Source organism: Callithrix jacchus, chromosome 2, assembly GCF_049354715.1.
Source record: "Callithrix jacchus isolate 240 chromosome 2, calJac240_pri, whole genome shotgun sequence".
Taxonomy (NCBI): Eukaryota; Metazoa; Chordata; class Mammalia; order Primates; family Cebidae; genus Callithrix; species Callithrix jacchus.
Window position 1 is genome coordinate 190457500 of NC_133503.1, and position 21869 is coordinate 190479368.

The 21869-nt window shown below is 44.3% G+C and overlaps 1 protein-coding gene across 3 annotated transcripts in view; it reads left to right on the top strand.

The window, feature by feature from the left end:
• Positions 1–21869, top strand: part of ANKH (ANKH inorganic pyrophosphate transport regulator) — a 165820-nt gene that overhangs the window by 101051 nt on the left and 42900 nt on the right. For all 3 annotated transcript variants that reach the window (XM_002745105.6, XM_035291756.3, XM_078365651.1), the window contains 4 exons: positions 9826–9944; positions 12454–12537; positions 16805–16975; positions 18696–18830. In XM_002745105.6, coding sequence (XP_002745151.1) covers positions 9826–9944; positions 12454–12537; positions 16805–16975; positions 18696–18830 — 509 coding nt within the window. The remainder of the gene's footprint in view (positions 1–9825; positions 9945–12453; positions 12538–16804; positions 16976–18695; positions 18831–21869) is intronic.

Genomic DNA, 21869 nt, shown 5'->3' on the forward strand with positions numbered 1-21869 from the left:
ATTTGAAAATCAGATTTTCATGATGCATCCTTTTCTAGCGTGTTGGCCTCCTTCCCGTTTTCTGCCTAAGTCTTTAGCTCTCTTGCCTCTGCCACCTGCTACATCAGGCACCTTGCTCACCTTTCTGCTTCCTTCCAGTTTTAGTAGTCATGTCAGCTTTTTCTGTATCCAGATCTTGCCCATTTTGTTTCCTACAATCGTGACCACAAGCTCCATGATGGGATGTTGCTGTCTCTCCACCCACCCCCCAGTCTTACCACCACTTTCCCATGTCATTGAACATTTCCCTTCCGATGTCAGTGTCTACTTTATGCATCACCTATATTGGACGCTTACACCCATTTTCACTTCCTAGTAATGCTGAAAACAGATACTTACATTTCTACTTCAGCAGTCGGCTCCTGGATAACCATATGTGTGACAGGGGAACACTGACATAGATGAAACAGAAAAGGAAATACTCCAAGTATATTTGACTTGAAAAGCTATTGTGTGATTTCAAGCAGTCTTCCTAATTATATTTGCTTGGGCTGATATTGAAATGAGCATATTTTCCCTACATGTACAGCTCCTGAGTGGGGCCTACAGGAAGTACAGGAAGCCTTGTATTATAAATTCATCACGCTGAATTCAAAGAGTGGGAATATAAAGCAGATACATCTAGGCTTAAACTAATTTCTCTCTATTCTTTTACCCAGGCAAAAGTACTTGAATTGCCTTCAACATTTCTTTAAGTGCTAGTTTCCCATCACCTTAATGAATTTATTTTCTTTTAGCAAGTTCTTCTGATTTTTCTTTTTTTTTCTTTTTGAGACAGGGTTTCACCATGTTGGTCAGGCTGGTCTTGAACTCCCAACCTCAGGTGATCCACCCGCTTTGGCCTCCAGAGTGCTTGGATTACAGGCGTGAGCTACCACGCCCAGCCCTGATTTTTCAAAGGCCTTTATTTTGACATGTGAGAGCACAGAGCAAGAAGAGATTATTTCTTTTTGGGGTTGGGACAGTCCTCATGGATTGAGTCGTTTCTTAACCATCTCTGAAGGATGAGCTGCATTTCAGTGCCACCTTTTCTTTTGTTTGTTTGCTTCTTTGTTTTTGAGACAGAATTTTGCTCTGTTGCCAAGGCCAGGAGTGCAGTGATCACAGCTCACTGCAACCTTGAATTCCTGGGTTCAATCAGTTCTCCCACCTCAGACTCTCGAGTAGCTGGGACTACAGGTGCATGCCACCACATCTGGCTAATTTTTGTATTGTTTTGTAAAGATAGGGTTGCCATGTTGCCCAGGCTCATCTTGAATTCCTGAGTTCAAGCGATCTGTCTTCCTGAGCCTCCCAAAGTGCTGGGATTACAGGCATGAACCACCACACCCAGCCACCACAACACTGTCTAATTTTTCCTTATTTTTGATACAAAATGGAGTTAAGAATTTACCCTGTGCTCTATAATGCATGTTTTGCTATCGCTATCTAAAATGATCCCAACGTGATGGTCTCTTAGACTTTTTTCCCCCTAGTCTGGATGAACTTTGACACTTCATACTTTTCAGTATTTACTAATAATTTACCAATCCCTGGAGCATCTTCTTCACGTAGAAGGGATTTCAAATGTGGCCATTGCCAGCTCTGAAAAACTGAGTTCAGGTGTAGCTTCTCACTTTCACTAACGCAGTGTCCTCTCTGCGCATCAGTTGATGGGTCACAGTAGGATGAAGGAGGTAAGCTCAGGTCAGAGGGCACTAAAAACTCTTTCGTCCTGTCATCCCTCATTCACTGGGTTTGCCCCAATAAAGGAAAGAACCTTTTACTAGGTCCTTTTCATTAGATTTACTGTAGTTAAGGAATTCTTTTTCCTTGTGTTTCTTTTTATTTTTTTTTTTCTGTTTTTTGTTTGTTTGTTTGTTTTCTTTCTGGACCCACTGGTGAGACCTTTGCACTTGGTAATGCGTTTCCCCAGACAAGGCTGGGGTAGATTCCACTGACCTCTCAGACACTTACCTGGAAATGCTTGATGGAGACTGTGAGGGAAAGATGGCCCCAGAGAATGTGCCCAACGACTTCTCCCACCCAGCCAAACCTTGTGCAATGAGCCAATTGAGCAGACATTTGGAATTGTGTTTGACTGACAGAGTTGAAGCCTAGAACATCCACTGGACAAGAGTTACTGTCCATTCTATGCACACCCACAGCCCGGCTCAGGATACGCAAACTGCAGGAGGCTTGGAAGTATTTTTTGACCTTTGTTGAGCAGCTGCAAGTATCTATTTTTTAGCTTAACTATAGGCATGACTTCTGTCATGGACCCATCTATGAGACATCATTTTTAAAAACTGCATCGTCCTGCTAGATTAAGTTACGAAACAAAAGCCAAAGGTATGGAGCCCAGGGTTTGCCACCTTCACACCTTCATTTAGGCTAGTGGTTGCTGTGCATTTAGGCTGACCTTGCATTTGGTTCCATTTGGGTCCAAATTAATTTCACAGGCATAGAAATTAGTATTTCCTAACCTCCTAATTCACGAAGATGTCGAAACCACTGCTGTGGATTTTAACTTTCTTCACACACTTATTCTTAACAGTAACAGGTAAGGCCCTTGCCGTGTTCTGAAATCGCCTGGGTGATCAGCAGAATTCAGGGGAACAAACCAGCAGGATCCTGTGCCCCTCTAGCAAGCCACTGGAGTCATTTCTAGACGACTTCTGGGTGCCAGACTTCTCTTTTCAAACTTTTCCATTATTCATGGGTTATTAACCAGCTCTGTAAAGGGTGAATTAGTAAAATTTGCCATAATTTAAACCAACCAGGGTACTAGGAGTGAGCAGATAGTGTCAGCATAGTTTCACAATTTATTGCCATGTAACATTCACCCCCATCCTTAGTGGTTCAAAACACAAGCATTTATTTTTGTTCACAAGACCACAGATTGACTGGGTGGATCTTTGGAACTTGGCTGGGCTCATGCCTCTGTGGTCAGCTGAGGGTCAGGAGGTGGCTCTGCTGACCTTGGCATGCTCCTGGGGGACTGTTAGCTAATGCCAGGCCAGCCTGGATGGCCTTTGTTGAGACAGCTGAGCTCTCCTCCATATAGCCTCTCATCCTCCACTAGCATTGCCTGGGCTTTTTTAGACAGCTGTGGTGACATTGCAAGTGAAGGGACAGAAGCACACACGATGGCTCCCTGTGCCCAGGCATCAGAGCCTCCCACCACGCACTGCTGACCAAAACAAATCACAGGCCAGGCCAGATTCAAGGGGCGGGAAATAGACCCTAATGTTTGCTGTGAGGAACTGCAAAATCACGTGACAAAGAGTGGGCATATAAGTCGGATGGAAGACTCGGGGATCTTTTTGCCACCCGTCTGTCCCAGTCACTTCTCTTTTTGAGACAGAATCTTGCTCTGTTGCCCAGGCTGGAGTTCAGTGGCATGATCTCAGCTCACTGCAACCTCCACCTCCTGGATTCAGGCGATTCTCCTGTCTCAGCCTCCCAAGTAGCTGAAATTACAGGCGCCCGCCACCACACCTGGCTAATTTTTGTATTTTTAGTAGAGATGAGGTTTCACCCTTTTGACCAGGCTGGTCTCAAACTCCTGACCTTAGGTGATCCGCCTGCCTCAGCCTCCCAAAGTGCTGGGATTACAGCCGTAAGCCACCACACCCGGCCTCCCAGTTACTTCTTTTGAGAGTTACAGATTTCAGCATTTATTCAATCAGCACACTGGGCTAGATCCTGAGAATTCAAACATGAATAAGAAATGTTCTCTAGAAAGAAGCAGATCTCCTACAGTGAATTATTAGGAACCCCGCTCTACCAAGTGCTGATGCCAGAGAGATAGGATTTCTGTTCTTGAGTTAAAAATTCACATTTACATTACTTACATTGTGCATGGCTTTATGGTATCTCTTCAAGGCCTAGGTGATATTTATGCCTCCCATCCCCAACACTGGACAAGTGTTGCCCAGTATAGATTATAGATAGGTGATATGATATGTCCGCCTCCCAGCCCATATTCAAGAAACTGTCCCCTTCACAGCTGTGTTAGTGTATAGTATCTCATGCGTACAAGTCACTCAACACATATTTGTTGAAGTGATTTAAATATGACCTATCAGCCATAGAAACACACATCCCTTGGAAATAATGCCTTAGAAGCACAGGGGTGAAATTCCCTGCTCCGATGAAAAGCCTCACAAGCTGGACACAGTGGGTCAATAACAGTACCTGTAACACTTGTAAACATTGAGAACTTGGGAATTTGAATTAGAATAATGGTTCTCAAATTTGCCCATTGGATGTGGAAAAAAATGTATGTATGTAGACTTATTTCAGTTAATATTAAATTTTTATGGTTTGCAACAGCTACTGAACGAACATGTTGGAGAACCGCTGATTCCAGAAAGGGACCATGGCCCTGGCTGGCTGAGGTCAGTGGAGCCCTGGATCTGAAGGGCCCTCTCTGAGTCCCTTGTTTAGGAGGGTCAAAGCTGTAAACAGGTCAAGTCAGTGTCTTCTTGATGTTGCAATGTCATAACATTTGTTTACATCCATTCAAAAACTTTAATTTTTTTTGTAATGCTCTGCTCTTCGTAAGGAATACAAGCTGTTTCAGAGCAGTCTTGGTAATGTGGTTTATAGAAGCTGACGGTTGCTAAATATTGCTAAGCCAGCTAGCCTGGTAATTATGGACTCTATGCAAAGCACTTTAAACAAATTACACACAAACCACCCCACACACACACACACACACACACACACACACATTGCTCTAGCTGTTAATAGCTCAGGGGCATGGGAGGGAGGGAGTTGCCCGGAGAGAGTGGGTGAAAACAGTTGTTGGGATTTTATACTCACAGCTCTCAGGGTAGAAGTACCCTCTACAGTTATCATCAGACTCCTCTATCATGTAGAGGAAGAGTAGAAGGAAGTAAGAAAACCGAGGAGAAAAAGTTTCTTCCCTTGGCCTCCAAATGTCTCCTCTAGTAGCTGAAAGAGGAAGAGACTGAAATAAAAAGAAGTTAAAAGGAGCAAACGCAGTCTCTAGCCTCGTAGGTCCCATAGTACTCAGAAACCCAGGGAGCTAGGGTGAGCCCTGGATGCTGAAGAAGGCAAGAGTTGGGGACACCTCACAGAACAAGGAAGCTGGCCGGGCTCATCCCCAGGAGAATGGATGGCAAGCCCCGCAGCAGTCCTTAGACCCTGTAAATATTCCATGTTTACCCCATTTACTGTGCATGAAGGCACTGTTTTTGATGTTTCTGTTAAACTATTGTAATAAGTAGTCATATTTAAGAAACTGAGGTTAAATTACATAGCGAGTTTATTTGGGCCAAGATTGAGGATTGCCACCTGGGACACACTTCCTAGTGGCCTTGGAGAGTGCTCCTTTCAGCCTTTGTTACAAGCAGGTTTTTAAAGGCAAAAAGGGCTGGGAATGGTGACTCACGCCTATAATCTCAGCACTTTGGGAGGCTGAGGCAGGTGGAATCACCTGAGGTCAGGAGTTCAAGACCAGCCTGGCCAACATGGTGAAACCCCATCTCTACTAAAAATACAAAATTAGCTGGATGTGGTGACTCACACCTGTAATCCCAGCTACTGGGGAGGCTGAGACAGGAGATTGCTTGAACCCAGGAGGTGGAGGTTGCTGTGAGCTGAGATTGTGTCACTGCACTTCAGCCTGAGCAAGACTCTGTCTCAAAAAAATAAAAATAAAAAAAGGCAAGAGGGGACAAGGAATGGGCTGACATGAAGTCATTTGACGAGAATACTCATTGATTTATGGTATAGGGTATGAATTGTGGTATCCAGCATATGGCATTTTATGGCTACTTAGCATCAGTTCATCTAGAGCCCACACAGCAAGTGGCTTCAAGGTCACTATTTAGCTCAAGGTGGGAGTGAGGCGTGACTACTGTCACACAGTGTCACATTTCAGTGCATCTCTAGGCCTGATAATTCAAGGGGCTCACCTTTTTCAGATGAGTTTCTTTCCATTCTCAGCGGGGAGAAGCTTATGTATATTGATCTCTGTATTTCTGGGCACTATATGCAGACTGCATGCCCAGCTCTCAGCTGCTGAAACTCACATGTCCCATTTGATCTTCCTGGCACCCGGGAGTTTAACATGAAAATAAGTCTCTCTCCCTTTCTCAGAAGCCACTTGCACCTGTGTTCCAGGGCTGCCGTAATAAAGTATCAAAAACTCGGTGGCTTAAGCAACGGAAATTGAGCCTTTCACAGTTCTGGATGCTATAAGTCCAAGGTCAAGGTGTCACAGGGTCGGCTCCTTCTGAAAGATATGAAGGAGACTGTCTTCCAGGCCTCTCCCCTTGCTTCTGGGGGTTTACTGGCAATCTTTGGCATTCCTTGGCTTGTAGAGGAGTCACCCTGGTTCCTGCCTTCATCTTCACACGGTGTTCTCCCTGTGTGCGTCTACCTATGTATCTGAATGTCCGTTTCATAAGAACATCTGTCACTGGATTGAGAGCCTACTCTACCCAGTAGGACCTCATCTTAACCAGTTATACCTGCAATGACCTCATTGCTAGATAAAGTCACATCTGAGGTGCCAGTGGTTAGGAGTTCAGCATCTGAATTTTGAAGGGACATAGTTTAGCTTATAACTCTGCCCTTTCACCAATTCCATAGCCCCTAGCTTCAACCACAGCAGTCAAGTCCCCTCAGCTGGTGTTTTATAGTGACGGTAACCTTCACCAGGGGGTTTTAGTTCATGATCTATTCCTAGCCAGCCCTGTGCTCTTGCACTTGGCATTGTGTCGGTTGCTCTGCTCGCCTGGCACAGCTGCCTTTGCCATTGCCAGTGGCTTAGCTGAGAGGCGGGTGTGGGGACAGTGATGTGGGCAAGGTCAAGATGGTCTCCTTGCAGGTCCCTGCACAGTGAACATTTGTTGACTGAATGAAAACACATGTGCAAATAAACAGCAGCAGCAACAATAAACTTTGAGACAAAATTTCCACAGTTCAGCACCCAAAGTAGACCACTTGTATGATTAAGTAACATCTTCATTCTGGCTTTGTGTTCCAGCCAGCTTAGCTCATGTCTGAATGCGTTTCTCACCTGGCCGCAAAATCAGACAGGAGCTCTCCCTCCCTGCCTTCCCAGGTCCAGTCAAACCTCCACTAATCTACTTTTCATCTCTGTGCAGCGTCTGATCCAAATGACAGGGACATCACAGCTGCCTCCTGTCACCCATGTCCCTTGCTATAACTAATCCCATCTTCCCAGGTCTCTCTTCTTTCTGCCACGTGACATCCCCTCTCTTGGATTTCTCTTCTTGATGCCTCAATGGTTCTGACAGCCCCGCTACCACCACACCTGGCACCTTTACTCACCTGGCAGCCCACCCTCTGTTGTTCACCTCTGCCCTGCCTGGAAGGACTAGGAGCTTTCCTCCTGCACTCTCCCTGACCTGCCCCGCCTTACTCTAAAATCGTAGTCATTCCAGCCTCCCACCCCTTGACACCACTTACTCGCAGCTCTACCCCTCTGCCCATTTGCACATTTCAGTATCCTGGATATCATCCCCAAGACCTTACTGAATCCAAAATTCCCATAATTCAAGACTAATCCTGAGAAAGGATGAAGGGTTATCTCTTTTTACCAATTAACATGGTAAGTTGCCCCCCCCACCCCCGGTTTTGAAATGTCAGGGGATTCTTATTTCATATAAAGGGAGACTTTCTGCACTCTGGCTCTAGTCTGATCTCAGAGCAGCTTCCGTGGTTGTTAGGTACACTAATATCCAGAGTTGTAAGAGAATGAAAACAGTAGGCACACCTACTGCTAGAGTGCTTGTAAGACACTAAAAAACACAAAGATTGTGATTTTCCTCCTCTCCCCTCCCCTCCCTTGTCAGGAATCCTGACAGATATTATTAGCAAAGGTTAAATAAAACATTGAGCTATTTTTCACCTCATTGATAGAGGTTTCTTTTCTCTTCTTATAAAGACAGGCTCTCACTCTGTCACCCAGGGTGGAGTACAGGGGTGCAATCATAGCTCACTGTACCCTTGAACTCCAGGACTCAAGCCATTCTCCTGCCTCAGCCTCCCAAGTAGCTGAGACAACAGGCATGTACCACCATGCCTGGCTAATTTTTTAAAAAGCTTTTTGCTAGAAAAAGAGTCTCACTATGTTGCCCAGACTGTTGTCAAACTCTTAGGCTAAGCGGTGTTTCTGCCTCAGCCTCTTGTGCTGGGATTACAGGCATGAGCCACCACGCCACGCCTATTACTTTTTTTTTTTTTTTTTAATTTTTTATTGGATTTCAGGTTTTGGGGTACATGAGCAGAGCATGTAAGACAGTTGCGTAGGAACACACATGGCAGTGTGCTTTTCTTTCCTTCTCCCCTTCACCCACATTTGCCATTGCTCCCCAGGCTATCCCTCCCCATCTCCCCCTCCCACTGGCCCTCCCCTTTTCCCCCCAATAGACCCCAGTGTTTAGTACTCCCCTTTCTGTGTCCATGTGTTCTCATTTTTCATCACCCACCTATGAGTGAGAATATGCGGTGTTTCATTTTCTGTTCTTGTGTCAGTTTGCTGAGGATGACGTTCTCCAGATTCATCCATGTCCCTACAAACGACACAAACTCATCATTTCTGATTGCTGCATAATATTCCATGGTGTATATGTGCCACATTTATATAATCTAAACCTCTATCAATGAGGTGAAAAATAGCTCAATATTTTATTTAACCTTTGCTAATAATACCTGTCAGGATTCCTGACTTTTACATTAGGAGGCCTTTCTCCTTCTTCCCTATTCCTGTTTGACACATATGCATTCATTCAGCCTGTACTGGCTGAGGGCCTACTATGTTCCGGTCACAGATGACAAATTCTGATATTGGAAGGACTACAAAAGCACCTCTCCAGTGTCATTTTCCAGCATGCAGGACTATACCCTAAGTTGCCACCCTCTTCCCAAAAAGTGAAATAAAAGAACTGGCAAGTGTGGGAAAGCTAGCTTCAAAGTTTTATGGAAAAGGCATATTAACATCTAAAAATTTTCTCTTAGTAATTAAGAATATGTATAAACATTTAGCTTCAAACCTAGCTGCCAAGCATTCTTTTGTAATATGAAAATATAGAAACAACCTAACTGTGTAACAATAGGAGACTGGGCACGTTGATACTAAGCAAACTCCCAAAAAGAAATTCAGTTCATTGAAGGGAATTTAATGAAATAAGATGTAGAGGGCCGGGTACGGTGGCTTAAGCCTGTAATCCCAGCACTTTGGGAGGCCGAGGCAGGCGGATCACGAGGTCAACAGATCGAGACCATCCTGGCCACATGGTGAAACCTCGTCTCTACTAAAAATACAAAAATTAGCTGGGCACGGTGGTGCGTGCCTGTAATCCCAGCTACTCAGGAGGCTGAGGCAGGAGAATTGCTTAAACCCGGGAGGCAGAGGTTGCAGTGAGCCGAGATTGTGCCACTGCACTCCAGCCTGGTGCCTGGTGACAAAGTGAGACTCTGTTTCAAAAAAAAAAAAAATGTAGAAACATATCATGGAAAGATGTTCATGGTTTTCAAAAGAGAATGTGTAATACAATCTCATTTTTATGTTAAAACACACGACCATAAAAGAACTTGGTGATTAGAAGCCAGAGCATTAGCTGTGAGCCACTCTGGGTAGAGAGATGAGATTGTAGATGATTCTTTTATATTTGCTTATCTAATTTATCTATGGTGAACAAATACTACATTTAAAATTGTTTTTAAGCCTTTGAAATAAAAAGAATATAAAGAGATCCTTTTCTACATATGACATTTCCACATATGTCTTTTGACCCTTTGCAGCTTATAGTGATTTAGGATACTACATTATCAATAAACTGCACCATGTGGATGAGTCGGTGGGGAGCAAGACAAGAAGGGCCTTCCTGTACCTCGCCGCCTTTCCTTTCATGGATGCAATGGTGCGTAGAGAAGATCGTTGGCTTTCTTTTTTTTTAACTGATGGTAAAATATACATAATGTAAAATGTACCATTTTAGCTATTTTTGTGTGTACAGTTTAATGGCATGAAGTATATTCACATTGTTGTGCAACCAATCTTCAAAAAACCTTCATCTTGCAGAACCGAGATTGTATCCTCATTAAACGGTAACTCTCCTCGGCCCCTCCCCAGCTCCAGGCAGCTTCCATTCTACTTTGTAACTAAGATTTGACTGCTTGAGATACCTCAGAAGACTGGAATCAAACATAAACTGGCTTATTTCACTGAGCACGTCCTCAGGGTTTATCCAGGTAGTAGCAGGTGCCAGAATTTCCTTCCTTTTTAAGGCTGAGTCACTTTTCAGTGGATGTCTAGCCCATATCTTGTGTATCTGTTCATCGGCTGATGGACACTTGTGTTGCTTCTGCCTTTGGGCTCTTGTGGGTATTGCTGCTGTGAATGTGAGTGTGCGAATATCTGAGTCCCTGTCCTTTGGGCATATACTGTTGTTTAGGGCGTATACCCAGAAGTGGAATTGCAGGATCATATGGAAATTTGATTTTAATTTTTTTCAGGAATTAGCACACTGATTTTCATAGCAGCTATACCACCAGCAGAGTACTCAGGTTCCAATTGCCTGTTGACTTTTAACCAGTTCATCTTGTCAGTTTATTTCATTTTGCCACAAGTTCTGGGAGGTGGCAGGAAAGCCCCTTTGAAAATGCTGATGCAGATATACAGTTCTTTTCTGATATACTCAGGATCAAAGGATCAGAATCACTTTCTGATAAACTTATCACTTGTATGGCACAGACACCCAAAGTTTTAGAGTAAGAATCTCTTGAACATTCTGTTAGGGTTTCATTATTTTAATAACCAGCTTTGCCCCATTAGCTAAGGGCTGCCCACTTCCATAAATTCTTTGTCACAATACTGAGGAGTGCTTAAACAGTGCTTTTATTGTCTTCTGCCATCTTATAACTATAAAAGAGACCTAGCAGAAAAAAAAAATACACACACACAAACACATACACATATATATATATATTTCCAATAAGGTCCAATGCTGGGAAGTAACCCCTTTCCTTTGGCTCCATTTTGAATTATTCTTGGAAGGAGACTTAAACATATGTTTGCCTGTATAGTTTTTTACCACCCCTACTTCCAGTTTATATACAATTAGATGCATAAGGTAAGTGCAGAACTGGCTTCCCCTTGATGCCTGATAGCCCATGGTGGTAGCCCAGTTAGAGAGCTGAAGGAAGTGGCCTTCCTGACATCCCTGAAGAGTCAAAGCCTAACTTCCTGGACAGGTCCATGCTGTTGCTCTGAGGTCTATCCTCCCATCTGTGTTTCAAGTGGAAACTTAAACATATGGAAGAATTACAGTTACAAGGTGAATTCCAGGAACTCGGGACTGTTAGTAAAAGTGAGTTGCAGATTATTAAGGACCTGGTATTCCCCATCCTTTCAATTGTATTTATTTGCCGTAAGAGAGTCTCTGAAATCAAACATAACACCAGAACATTTGTAATTGGTACCCTTTTCTTCCGTGTTTCTTTTATAAGTTCCCCCAAAGACCCTGGTATAACAGCAAGAGATGGCTAATAAGAATGAAAATAATGAATATTTATGAGGACCAGATCATATCCTCCCTCCCCACCCCCTCACCCCTGGCAGCATGGCCTTGATGTATTGGTTGGAGAGAGAATTTTTAAAGCCAGAAAGCTTATCATCTTGCCAGCTTTCAGACGACAAAGCCAGCCCACGGCCATGATCTGCAGACGGTCAGGGAAGTAGCTGTTGCTCTGCAAAGTCTTGACATGGACCTGGAGAATAGCCCCTGCTTGTCTCATTGCGCTTAGCTCAGATGAAATGTCATTTCTGTGTCAGTCCAAATCAACCTTGTAGGTACGAAGGATAATCCTTAAACAGAACCCATCATGAACTTGAAACCTTCTCCTGGTGTTCCCCAGGCTTTTCATCTGCTCCTCTCGTACCGCCTTCCTCATTTCCCAGAGTGTCAGATCAGATCCTGCCCAAACTTGAAGGCAAGAAAACAGTAGACCCTAATCACTCAGTGTAATAACTCAGACCCAAATGAGAGCCCTCATTATGACATGCGTCACGTGGGAAGGGCGCTGCTTTGGGATTGAAATGCTTGAGAGGGAGAAATTATGTTTCCTCCATTCTTGGTGTTCCTTCAGCTTTTTTGCCAGGTATACAAACCTAATGACGCACTAGTCTGCATACATCTGGTACTGAATGAATACGTTGGTGCAGTCATTCACTCCACTGACAACTCTAACATGGAACTAGCCACCAGATCGAATTACAGTAGTTTTACCAACCAAAGATTTATCGGAACTGTGCTGCTAAGGCTCTGAGGGGGAATGAAGTGTATTTCAGGAATGCCCAGAAAATCACAGTGACCAGAAACAGCATAATCCTAAAGGTGTATCTCATGCCAAATTCTTTTTTTCTGGCAGGCATGGACCCATGCTGGCATTCTCTTAAAACACAAGTACAGTTTCCTGGTGGGATGTGCCTCAATCTCAGATGTCATAGCTCAGGTAAATATGGTCTGTGTGTCAATCTGAGCTCCTCAGAGTCCCCTTCTGGCGTGTGTAGCTGATGAGTGATTTACGTTCATTCGACGTGCAGTACACTCTGCATTCGACCTGGTTTCGGCAGCACCATTACATCACATCACATAGGGACCTCAATAAGTATTTGCTAAATGAATGGGAAAAGGAAACTCCCTGTATTAAAACTATGTATAATCTTGCTACAGTATGGATTGTAAGAATTTAAATTTAGTGTTGCGGTTTTGACCTTTATTTTTAAAGAGCATGCGTGTGAGATGACTTTAAAGTCACACCTGGTACATTTGGGCATGTCCTAGGGTCCTGTGCATTTCGCTGGGTGCCCTCTGTGTGCCCTAACAGTATCAGTCTGTCACTCTGTTCTAGAGAGAGGGCTCGTAGGAATTATTCTGAGATGTTTTTCTAATCCTCTGTTGTTACCATGCGGGGCTGCCATTCACAGGTCACTTCCCCGCATTTAGAAAGAACCAGGAAGTTGATTCAGCTACCTTTCCATGCGGTCTGAGAAGAAGGCCCATATCCCACTTTCTGTTGGGTCCGATTCTCTGAGCCCTGGTACTCAGCTCTGACTTTCTCTCCTTTCTTCTTCTACCAAAGATAGAGCATGAACAATGTTAGTGGAAAATTAGATTGAGTTCCTATAATTTGTCAGTTAGACTAAGTTCTACAATCAAGGGTTTGGGAGAATGATTTCTTCATAGAGGAGGTTAGACTATATCTCTACACATCCTTCCAAATTCTCTTTTCGTTTGTTTGTTTTTTTGAGATGGAGTTTTGCTCTTGTCATGCAGACTGGAGTGCAATGACATGATCTCGGCTCACTGCAACCTCCTCTTCCTGGGTTCAAGTGATTCTCCTGCCTCAGCCTTTCAAGTAGCTGGGATTATAGGTGCCTGGCACCACGCCTGGCTAATTTTTGTATTTTTAGTAGAGAGGGTTTCTCCGTGTTGGCCAGGTTGATCTTGAACTCCTGACCTCAGATGGTCCACCTGCCTTGGCCTCCCAAAGTGCTGGGATTACAGGCGTGGGCTACCACACCCGGCCTCATTTCTATTCTGTGAACTTTTCCACACATTTTTCCTTTCTTGCACACCCTGATCTCTTGGCCACCTTCTTGAAATACTCCACTGTTGAACTGTTAGTACTTCCCTAAAGACCAAGAATTTCCAGACTCTTTGTGTTTACTCTATGGATCACTATTATAAGTAATTTAAATAGATTTCTGCTAACACTGTGTGTGTGTGTGTGTGTGTGTGTGTGTGTGTGTGTGTGTGTGTGTGAGAGAGAGAGAGAGAAAATACTAGCAACCATCATTCTTTGGTATGTCTTTGTTGATTTTCTTAAGAGTTAGTAGAGAATTTTGTCTCAGTCTTACTTTTTGCCTCCTCTGGGAGATAAACTCTTACTCACTCTTAATCACTTAGTCTGAAATTCAGGAAGCCCCTCTAATTTCAAACGTTGGCCTCAGCAAGTCGGTGAGCATTTGTGAGCACACATTTAAGTCAAATTTAAAAAAAAAACTTTAGCTTTGCCTAAAATAAACATAGTAGGCATCCAAGGACAAAAGAAGAAAAGCCTTTCTCTGAAAAAGACTTTGCCAATACACCTACAGCCATTTTCCTTCTCTATTTTAAACCTGATCCTGGCCCTTGCCTGTTGAGGGAAGGCCCGCGAGTTCAGAATAAACAGATCTGGTTAGTGGAAGCGTGGAAGCCGAGTTCAGGTGCCATCTGGCTTCAGGCTGTGCCTGATGGAGTAGTTATTTTAAACCTTGCCGCTTGAGTTCCTACCACAATTTGGCTGGAGGAATGAATTCTCTTTTTAAGCCTTTTACCCTCAAGCTTCCTCTCATTCCCTGATAACATATCTAAGTTGGTGAGTGAATAGATTCCATGCAAAGTACTTTGAAATACCACCTGTGATAAAATGGAAATCATTTATAAGACCTCAAATTTCAGTGGCAATTCTCTAGGGTGTTTTCTTTCTTCAGATTTTACTAAGTTCATGGGTTTCGCACAATAGTACAAAAAACCTCTTGGTTTGGTACAAACGTGCAGTGCTTTTCTGGCGGTCATTATTTTAATAGTTGTATGTTCCAGTCAGTCATTGCCAAGGGATCTGTGAAAACATACTGCTGTTTTTGTTTTATTTCCTGGTCACCTGGACCTTCTTAGCTTGCTCGATATCAAGGTGAGAATTCTCAGGGTTGTTTGCCCTCCTCAGACTTCCCATCCTCTAAATCCTCTGTAGTCATCAGCCCTTTCCTTTCAAGGTCAGCTGACATTCCAAGGATGGTCAGATCATAATGTATACATTCTCTGCATTCCTGTGAATGCCCTTATCTCCTGCCTTTTCATCTCAGCCTTCGGAGAAAATTCCTCTGGACCAGCCCTATGTTCTGCCTCTCCCTTCATTTTCTCCATGTGCTTCTGCAAAAGGTTATCCAGTGGAACAAAGTGATCAAGCTATAAATGCATAATCTTATCCCTCACCTTTGCTGACTCTGTAGGAACTATTTCAGAGGGTGTTTCTCCACCTCTCATCTCCCAACAGATGACCTCATTTCCCACTTCACAGAGTCAATTGCAACAACCAAATTCACCTTCCAGCCACCAAACCTACACGCGTACCTTCCAACAGGCATCCTCTCTGTTTTCTTCTCGTTGTAGTGAAAGAGGTGTCCCTCCTCCCATCCAGGGCCACTCCTCTGGGTCCTGGCCTGTGCTGCTTTCTCAGGAGCCTGTTCCCTGCTTTCTCCTGCATCATTTCCCTTATCCTGTCATGCTCAGATCTCTGCCATCTCAACACAGCAACAAGAAGCTTCCCGTGTCTCCCACCTACCTCTTTAGCTACAGTTCTCTCTGTCACTTTATAGCCAAACTTCTTGGAAGGGTGGCTTCCACTCACTGTCTTTATTTTTTCACTTCCCTTTCATTCTCTACCTATGTGAAGCTGACTTCCACCCCCATCAGTCCACCCAGATGGTTCTTACTAATGACTTTCCTGCCATTAAACACAGCAAGCAACTTCCCTGATCTTCAGTTTGTCTCTCTGTCCCCCCTCAGTCACACAGTCCTTCCCACCAGCCTTCCACCACTGCCGTCCTGGTTTTTACATGCCTATTTTCCCATTGGCATTTGGCCATTAAAGTTGATATAGCTCAGGAATATACATTGTCCTGCTTTTGTTCTCAGTATGCTTTTGAATGTGTGGATCCCAGGAGGATTCCAGACAAAGGCTGGGCTGATTCTATGATTTCTGCAGGACAGGGAGGTTAATACATTGTTAAGCTTGCTTTAGAGACTGTACTATTGAATAGAGATATACACTTGATGGTAATTTCATTCTCTCCTGACTCTGATTATTTCACCCTGTTCTACTTTTATAGGTTAGTATCTTAAATGTTAATGTAAGTTGTTTTATAATTATTACTGTTGGTGTTTCTTGGCAGCACTTTCAGTGACTTTGATAGGGTCTCCTGGCTGGAGTGCAGTGGCACGATTAAAACACACTGTAACCTCAAACTCCTGGGCTTAAGCGATCCTCCTGCCTCAGCTTCCTAAGGAGCTAGGACCGCCGGTGCACACCACCACACACCTGGCTCATTTTTTAAAAAATCTTTTAGAAAGGTAGGGTCTCACTGTGTTGCCCAGGATGGTCTGGAAATGCTGGCCTCCAGCAATCCTCCAGCTTCAGCCACCCAAAGCACTGAGATAAGAGGTGTGAGCCATGGCACCCAGCCCATTTTTAGTGCCTTCTGTCCTATAAACATTGACGCCTATTTTCCTGTATACGTCATTGATCACTACTGTTGTTTCCTTTGTTAAATGTAGCCTAGTCCTCAGTTGTGTGTTACATACACACCTCAGTATCCATCCTTGAGAGGGAAAAGCTATATTTGGAGGGACTGGGAGACCAAAGTTTGTAAATGTTTTTTAAACCAGTAACTTTAAGAAAAAAAAAAATGCCTTGAAAGATTTTTGCAGTTGCCTTAAAGAATTTTCATGGTGGGTGTAACAAAATGATCAGTGTATTCTCCCACTGAGTCCCAAACATCTGCACCTGAATTATATGAGAGCAACATTGGGTCATCTTCCAATTTTTGTTTCTCTTTACATAAAAATCAAGATCTTTGCTCAGAGGTCTGTCTCAGGTTCAAGAGTGTGCCCCTGTGCTTTTGTGGGATGGTTCCCGCTTCTCCCCTCTGACCTGTTCCCATTTCCCCTTCCCTCAGGTTGTTTTTGTAGCCATTTTGCTTCACAGTCACCTGGAATGCCGAGAGCCCCTGCTCATCCCAATCCTGTCCTTGTACATGGGCGCCCTTGTGCGCTGCACCACCCTGTGCCTGGGCTACTACAGGAACATTCATGACATCATCCCCGACAGAAGCGGCCCGGAGCTGGGGGTATGTGTACCAACCCAACGGCAGTCTGTCTGAGACTCAGAATAGGATAGAGCTGTATTCCGCCTCAATCAATGAAATCAAATCATGAAATTGGCCAGGATGTCATACCCAAAGGCCAAGTGCTAGGTGTCTGCAGGGAAAGACAGTTGGAGAATTAATGAACTCTAACAGATGGATGTGATCTGAGAAGGCACCGTCCAGCCTCCTTAGCCCATAGGAGGAGACAGAGGCACAGAGAATCTGTGGTCGAGGAATAGATATGACATTCATGGTTTCCCTTCCTCTCAATCGTAAGTTATTCTGTAGTCAGCAAAGATTTTAGGACCCATGATGCCTGCGAGTTTACATTTCACTGAGTTTAATTTTACAGCCGGGATCCAGGCTTTGTTTATACTATCTTCAATGGCCAAGCGCAGTCGCTTATTCAGGTACCTCCTGGGGACCAAGCACAATATTAGCTACCACAGGGCAGCAAAGAAAATGTTAGGATGTGGTCTCTACTCTCGGGCAGCGTCATATCCCATTGGGCAGATTAGAACAATACAGAAGGAACAGTTAAACAGTCATCCAATCAGCATAGCACCTGCGTGAGAATCGAGGAGACACTAACACTGGGAGAGTGTAAGAAGCCTCCCTGGTGGAGGTAGATCTTGCTGTGGCCTGAAAGCTGAATAAGAAACAAGTAGGAGTGAGATAGATAACCGTATACAGATGACAAGGAGCATTCTGTTTATTTTAAGTATAAACAGTATCTGGTTTCTGTGTGTGCAATTTTCCCTCCCCATAGTTATTAGACTTCATTCGGTTTGTCTGCATTTAGCCAGAAGGCATGTATTCATCCCCTCACCTCACCCTGATCCCCACTTGAGCCACACATTACTTCGTCGTGTCAGGCAGTAATTGTATTGACCACTCACCTCCATCAGGTCAGGCTGTCAGTGAAATCCTATCTAGTTATCCCATCACTAGGCCAACCACAAATTGGTGTTGACGGTAACAATCTGTCTCTTAACATTTAGCCACCAGCAAAAGGAAATAAAGTGGCCAAGACGTAACTCACACCCTTGTGAATAATCAAAACCAAAATCGCATAATGAAAGCCAGGTTTTAAAGATGTCCCACACCTTGGCCGCAGAAGTCTTAGAAATCACTTGTTCTTTACATGCCTTTGTTTTGATTGTGTTTCTGAACAGTTTACATGAAATCTATGAGAGCTCCGATAATAAGAACCTCTGTAGTCAATTTCTACACTGCCAAAATAATCAGGCACATTTTTATAAGCTGACTGATTCCAAAATAAATTATAATAACTTTTTATTTCTAAGAGTTACCTCTTCCTGACATGGCTTCTATCCAGTCCATTTGAAGAGATTAACAAAGACTTAGTTTCAAACCTGTTTCTCAGGCCCTCGACATGGGTTGTACCTTGGTTAGAAATTCCCTGAGTCCCTATGGAAAAGACTGGTTGAGATCCTTTAGGTTTCAGTGTGTGTTTTAATTTTGCAGCCGCTTGCCAGCTGTCTCAGTTAATTTCTAATAAGACTGAACATTTTATTTTAATTCAGCTTGGCTTGTCTACAGAGGCTTTTCCTTATATAACTTTCAAGTATAGTGAATTGGCTCATGATTAACATACAAAGGAAAAGCTTTGATTCGGAATCGTTTTTTTTCATCCTACTTCTAGGGTTTAGGTAACTTTTATCTTCATTTCTTAATGCAGGGAGATGCAACAATAAGAAAGATGCTGAGTTTCTGGTGGCCTTTGGCTCTAATTTTGGCCACACAGAGAATCAGTCGGCCTATTGTCAACCTCTTTGTTTCCCGAGACCTTGGTGGCAGTTCTGCAGCCACAGAGGTAGGCCATGCTTTGCGGATGTGGGGCTTATAATCACCTTGGTGGGCTAATGGGGGGGCTGAAATTTATTTCCAGTTCTTCTTGAAAGATCAAGTAATTCCCCAATATTAAATTACATGACAGTCACACGAGGAAGCTGTGACAATCTCGGTCAGTGACTTCTAATCATGTAATTTTATATTTTTATGATTAGGGAAGGAAACAGGTCGTGTGTGTCATACATCCTTCTCGTTTATCATATGAGGAACCGAGGCACAGAAAGGGTTTAAAAAAGACACAGAACTAGTTGGAGGCTAGTGTTAGAATCCAGGTTTTCTGACTCCCACTCAGTTTTCCATGTCCCTGGAGTCAGCACCGGGCCTCTTCACTGTGGTGGCAGAGGATGACAGAGCATGTCACGTGGCAGCAGAGTGGGACACACCCAGCAGCTGCAGGGCTGCTGCCTCTGTGTCGAGCTGGCCTGCCCTCACCTGCCCTTCACCAGCCTGCATGTGCCACCCCACCCATTACCACTGCGCCACGCCTGGCCCGCCTGCCTCAGATGAGGAGCTCCTTGACTGACCAAACTTTATCTGGAAACTGGCAGCCACTCCAAAGAAAGAGTTGACTCACTTTTCCCTCTTTCAAGTTTGGTTTGAACAAATAGAATTACTCATTGGCTTCCTCCTCCACTGTCCTCTGGAGAATTAATTCCATCTCTGGAACTGCTGCTCCTGAGGAAGGCTCATGGCTGCCCACGAGGGCCTTCCCTCCAGGCACTGCCCTGCAGGGAGCAGCCCGGCGCCCCGACTGCACTGTCAGCATGTCTCCAGCCAGAGTCCCTGCCAGTTTCTCTGTCCCGGGAAGCTGCTTATGTCCGCCTGGAAAGAGAAACGCATAAATCAAAAGCAGAACGCGTTCTCTTACTTCCATGTGTTCCGGGATTTCGTTTTTTTCATCGCGAACGTCATCTCGGGTGGCTACAGTAACACACAGCTTTTGTTCTGGAATTCTTCAGTTCAAGTTTCTCATAAAAAGTATGGGACCCCTGCCACCTGTGTGCTAGAATTCCATCCTCCCCTTTTAAAAAAGAAAAAGGACAAATTAGAGCCATTTGAAAATTGCCCGCGGTGGCATATAGGAACAGCACGTGGGGTACAGCACCGGCATTTACTGGTCATCTGCTAATGCGCCAGGCATTTATGTACATTTCCTTGACTCCCCAATAACCCTATGGGGTGGATATTATTGTTCTTACTGCTCCACCGGAGGAGCAAGAAGGGGAGTGGTGGGAGATGTGGTGCTTCGCGCAGCTGGTGAGCGATGAGGTGAAGGTTTGGATACAGGTCTGCCTGATCCCAGTGCTCTGTTTTGTTCCGGCACACCAAACCACACCACACTTCCTTCATACAGCTAGGGACTTGCCTCGTGTTCCTGGAACCTCTGGGCATTGCTGTTTTGTTAATTATAACAGATGAAGCTCCTCCTCCTCTTTCACAAGCTAGACAGAGAGTTGAATGCTGCCAGAATGTAGGTTTAGTTGCTTTGTTTTCATTTTTCTTCCTTTTCATTCAAATAGGGAATAAATTGTCATTTTCTTTTCCTTTTTTTTTTAGATGGGGTTTCACCATGTTGGTCAGGCTGGTCTTGAACTCCTGACCTCAGGTGATCTGCCCACCTTGGCCTCCAAAGTGCTTGGATTACAGGCGCAAGCAACCACGCCCGGCCTATTTTTCTTCTTTAAGAGATGGGTCTTGTTTTGTCACCCCGGTAGGACTGAATGGTGGCATGATCATAGCTCATTGCAGCCTCCATTTCCTGGTCTCAAGTGATCCTCCTGCCTCAGCCTCCTGAGCCACCATACCCAGCTAATGTTTTAATTTCTTTTGTAGAGATGGTGTCTTGCTTTGTTGCCCAGGCTGGTCTGGAACTCCTGGGCTCAAGCAATTCTCCTACCTCGGCCTCCTCAAGTGCTGGGATTATAGGCATGAGCCACTGTATCTGGCCAGAAACTCTCATTTTCATGGAAATACATTGATAGCTTTCTGCACAAAATATGTACTTAATTTTCTTTTTTTTCTTTTATTTATTTATTTTTTTTTAAAGATGGGGTTTCACCATGATGGCCAGGCTGGTTTTGAACTCCTGACCTCAGGTGATCCACCCACCTCAGCCTCCCAAAGCGCTTGGATTATAGGCATGAGCCACCATGCCCAGCTGTACTTAATTTTCTTAAATTAAAAATCTAAATTGGGCCATATTGACCAAACAGACTGGGAGTGAGTTGGTTTGGAAGGAGAGTAGTAGCACAGAGCCACCAAAAGCCACAGAAAATGTCAGCGTCCCTGAAGGACGGAGTGCAGGCTTAGAGGTGGATCCCTAGGAAGAGACCCTGCAGAGAGCAGAGAGGGCTTGCACTTTGATTTTGATAATCCAGAATAAATAGGGCTAAACTAGAGGGTTCTGTGTGGCTCAATGGAATGAGCAAAGATTCTGGAGCGTGGTGGACCTGGGTTGAAATCTTGGCTTCTCAGAGCGATCGACAGCCTTTTCCCAACTTCATAGCCTACACTTTAAGGTGTTATTAAAACCCGAAGGGTGAGATTGAAACCATCTTTGCAAAATTATGACTGAGACAGTGAAAGAAATCTAACTGAACTGACTCCATCTTGCTTCTAACCTCCAAGCTGTCCTTGTTCATTCCTGGGCATAAGCTTGAACTAACTTTGGGAGACACTTAGTTTATAGTTTCAACGAAGGTGGTCACAGCCCTTTCCCAAAGCAGACCTCCTTGCCTGGGGACTAGACTGCCTTTGTAGGACTAACATTAGCCACAAGATTAGAAATTATGCTTTAGGAGTCATGTAACTGGAGGCCTCAAGATTCTGCCCCTCCCTAAACTGCTCCAAAGATCAGTGCTTGAGATACTTTGCAGACCCTGCACTTGATGGATCAGCTGGTCCCACCCAGATCAATAAACTGGCTCATCTGATCTTTGTGGCCCCCACCCAGGAAGTGACTCAGAGAAGACAGCTCCGACCCCTTGTGATTTCATCTCAG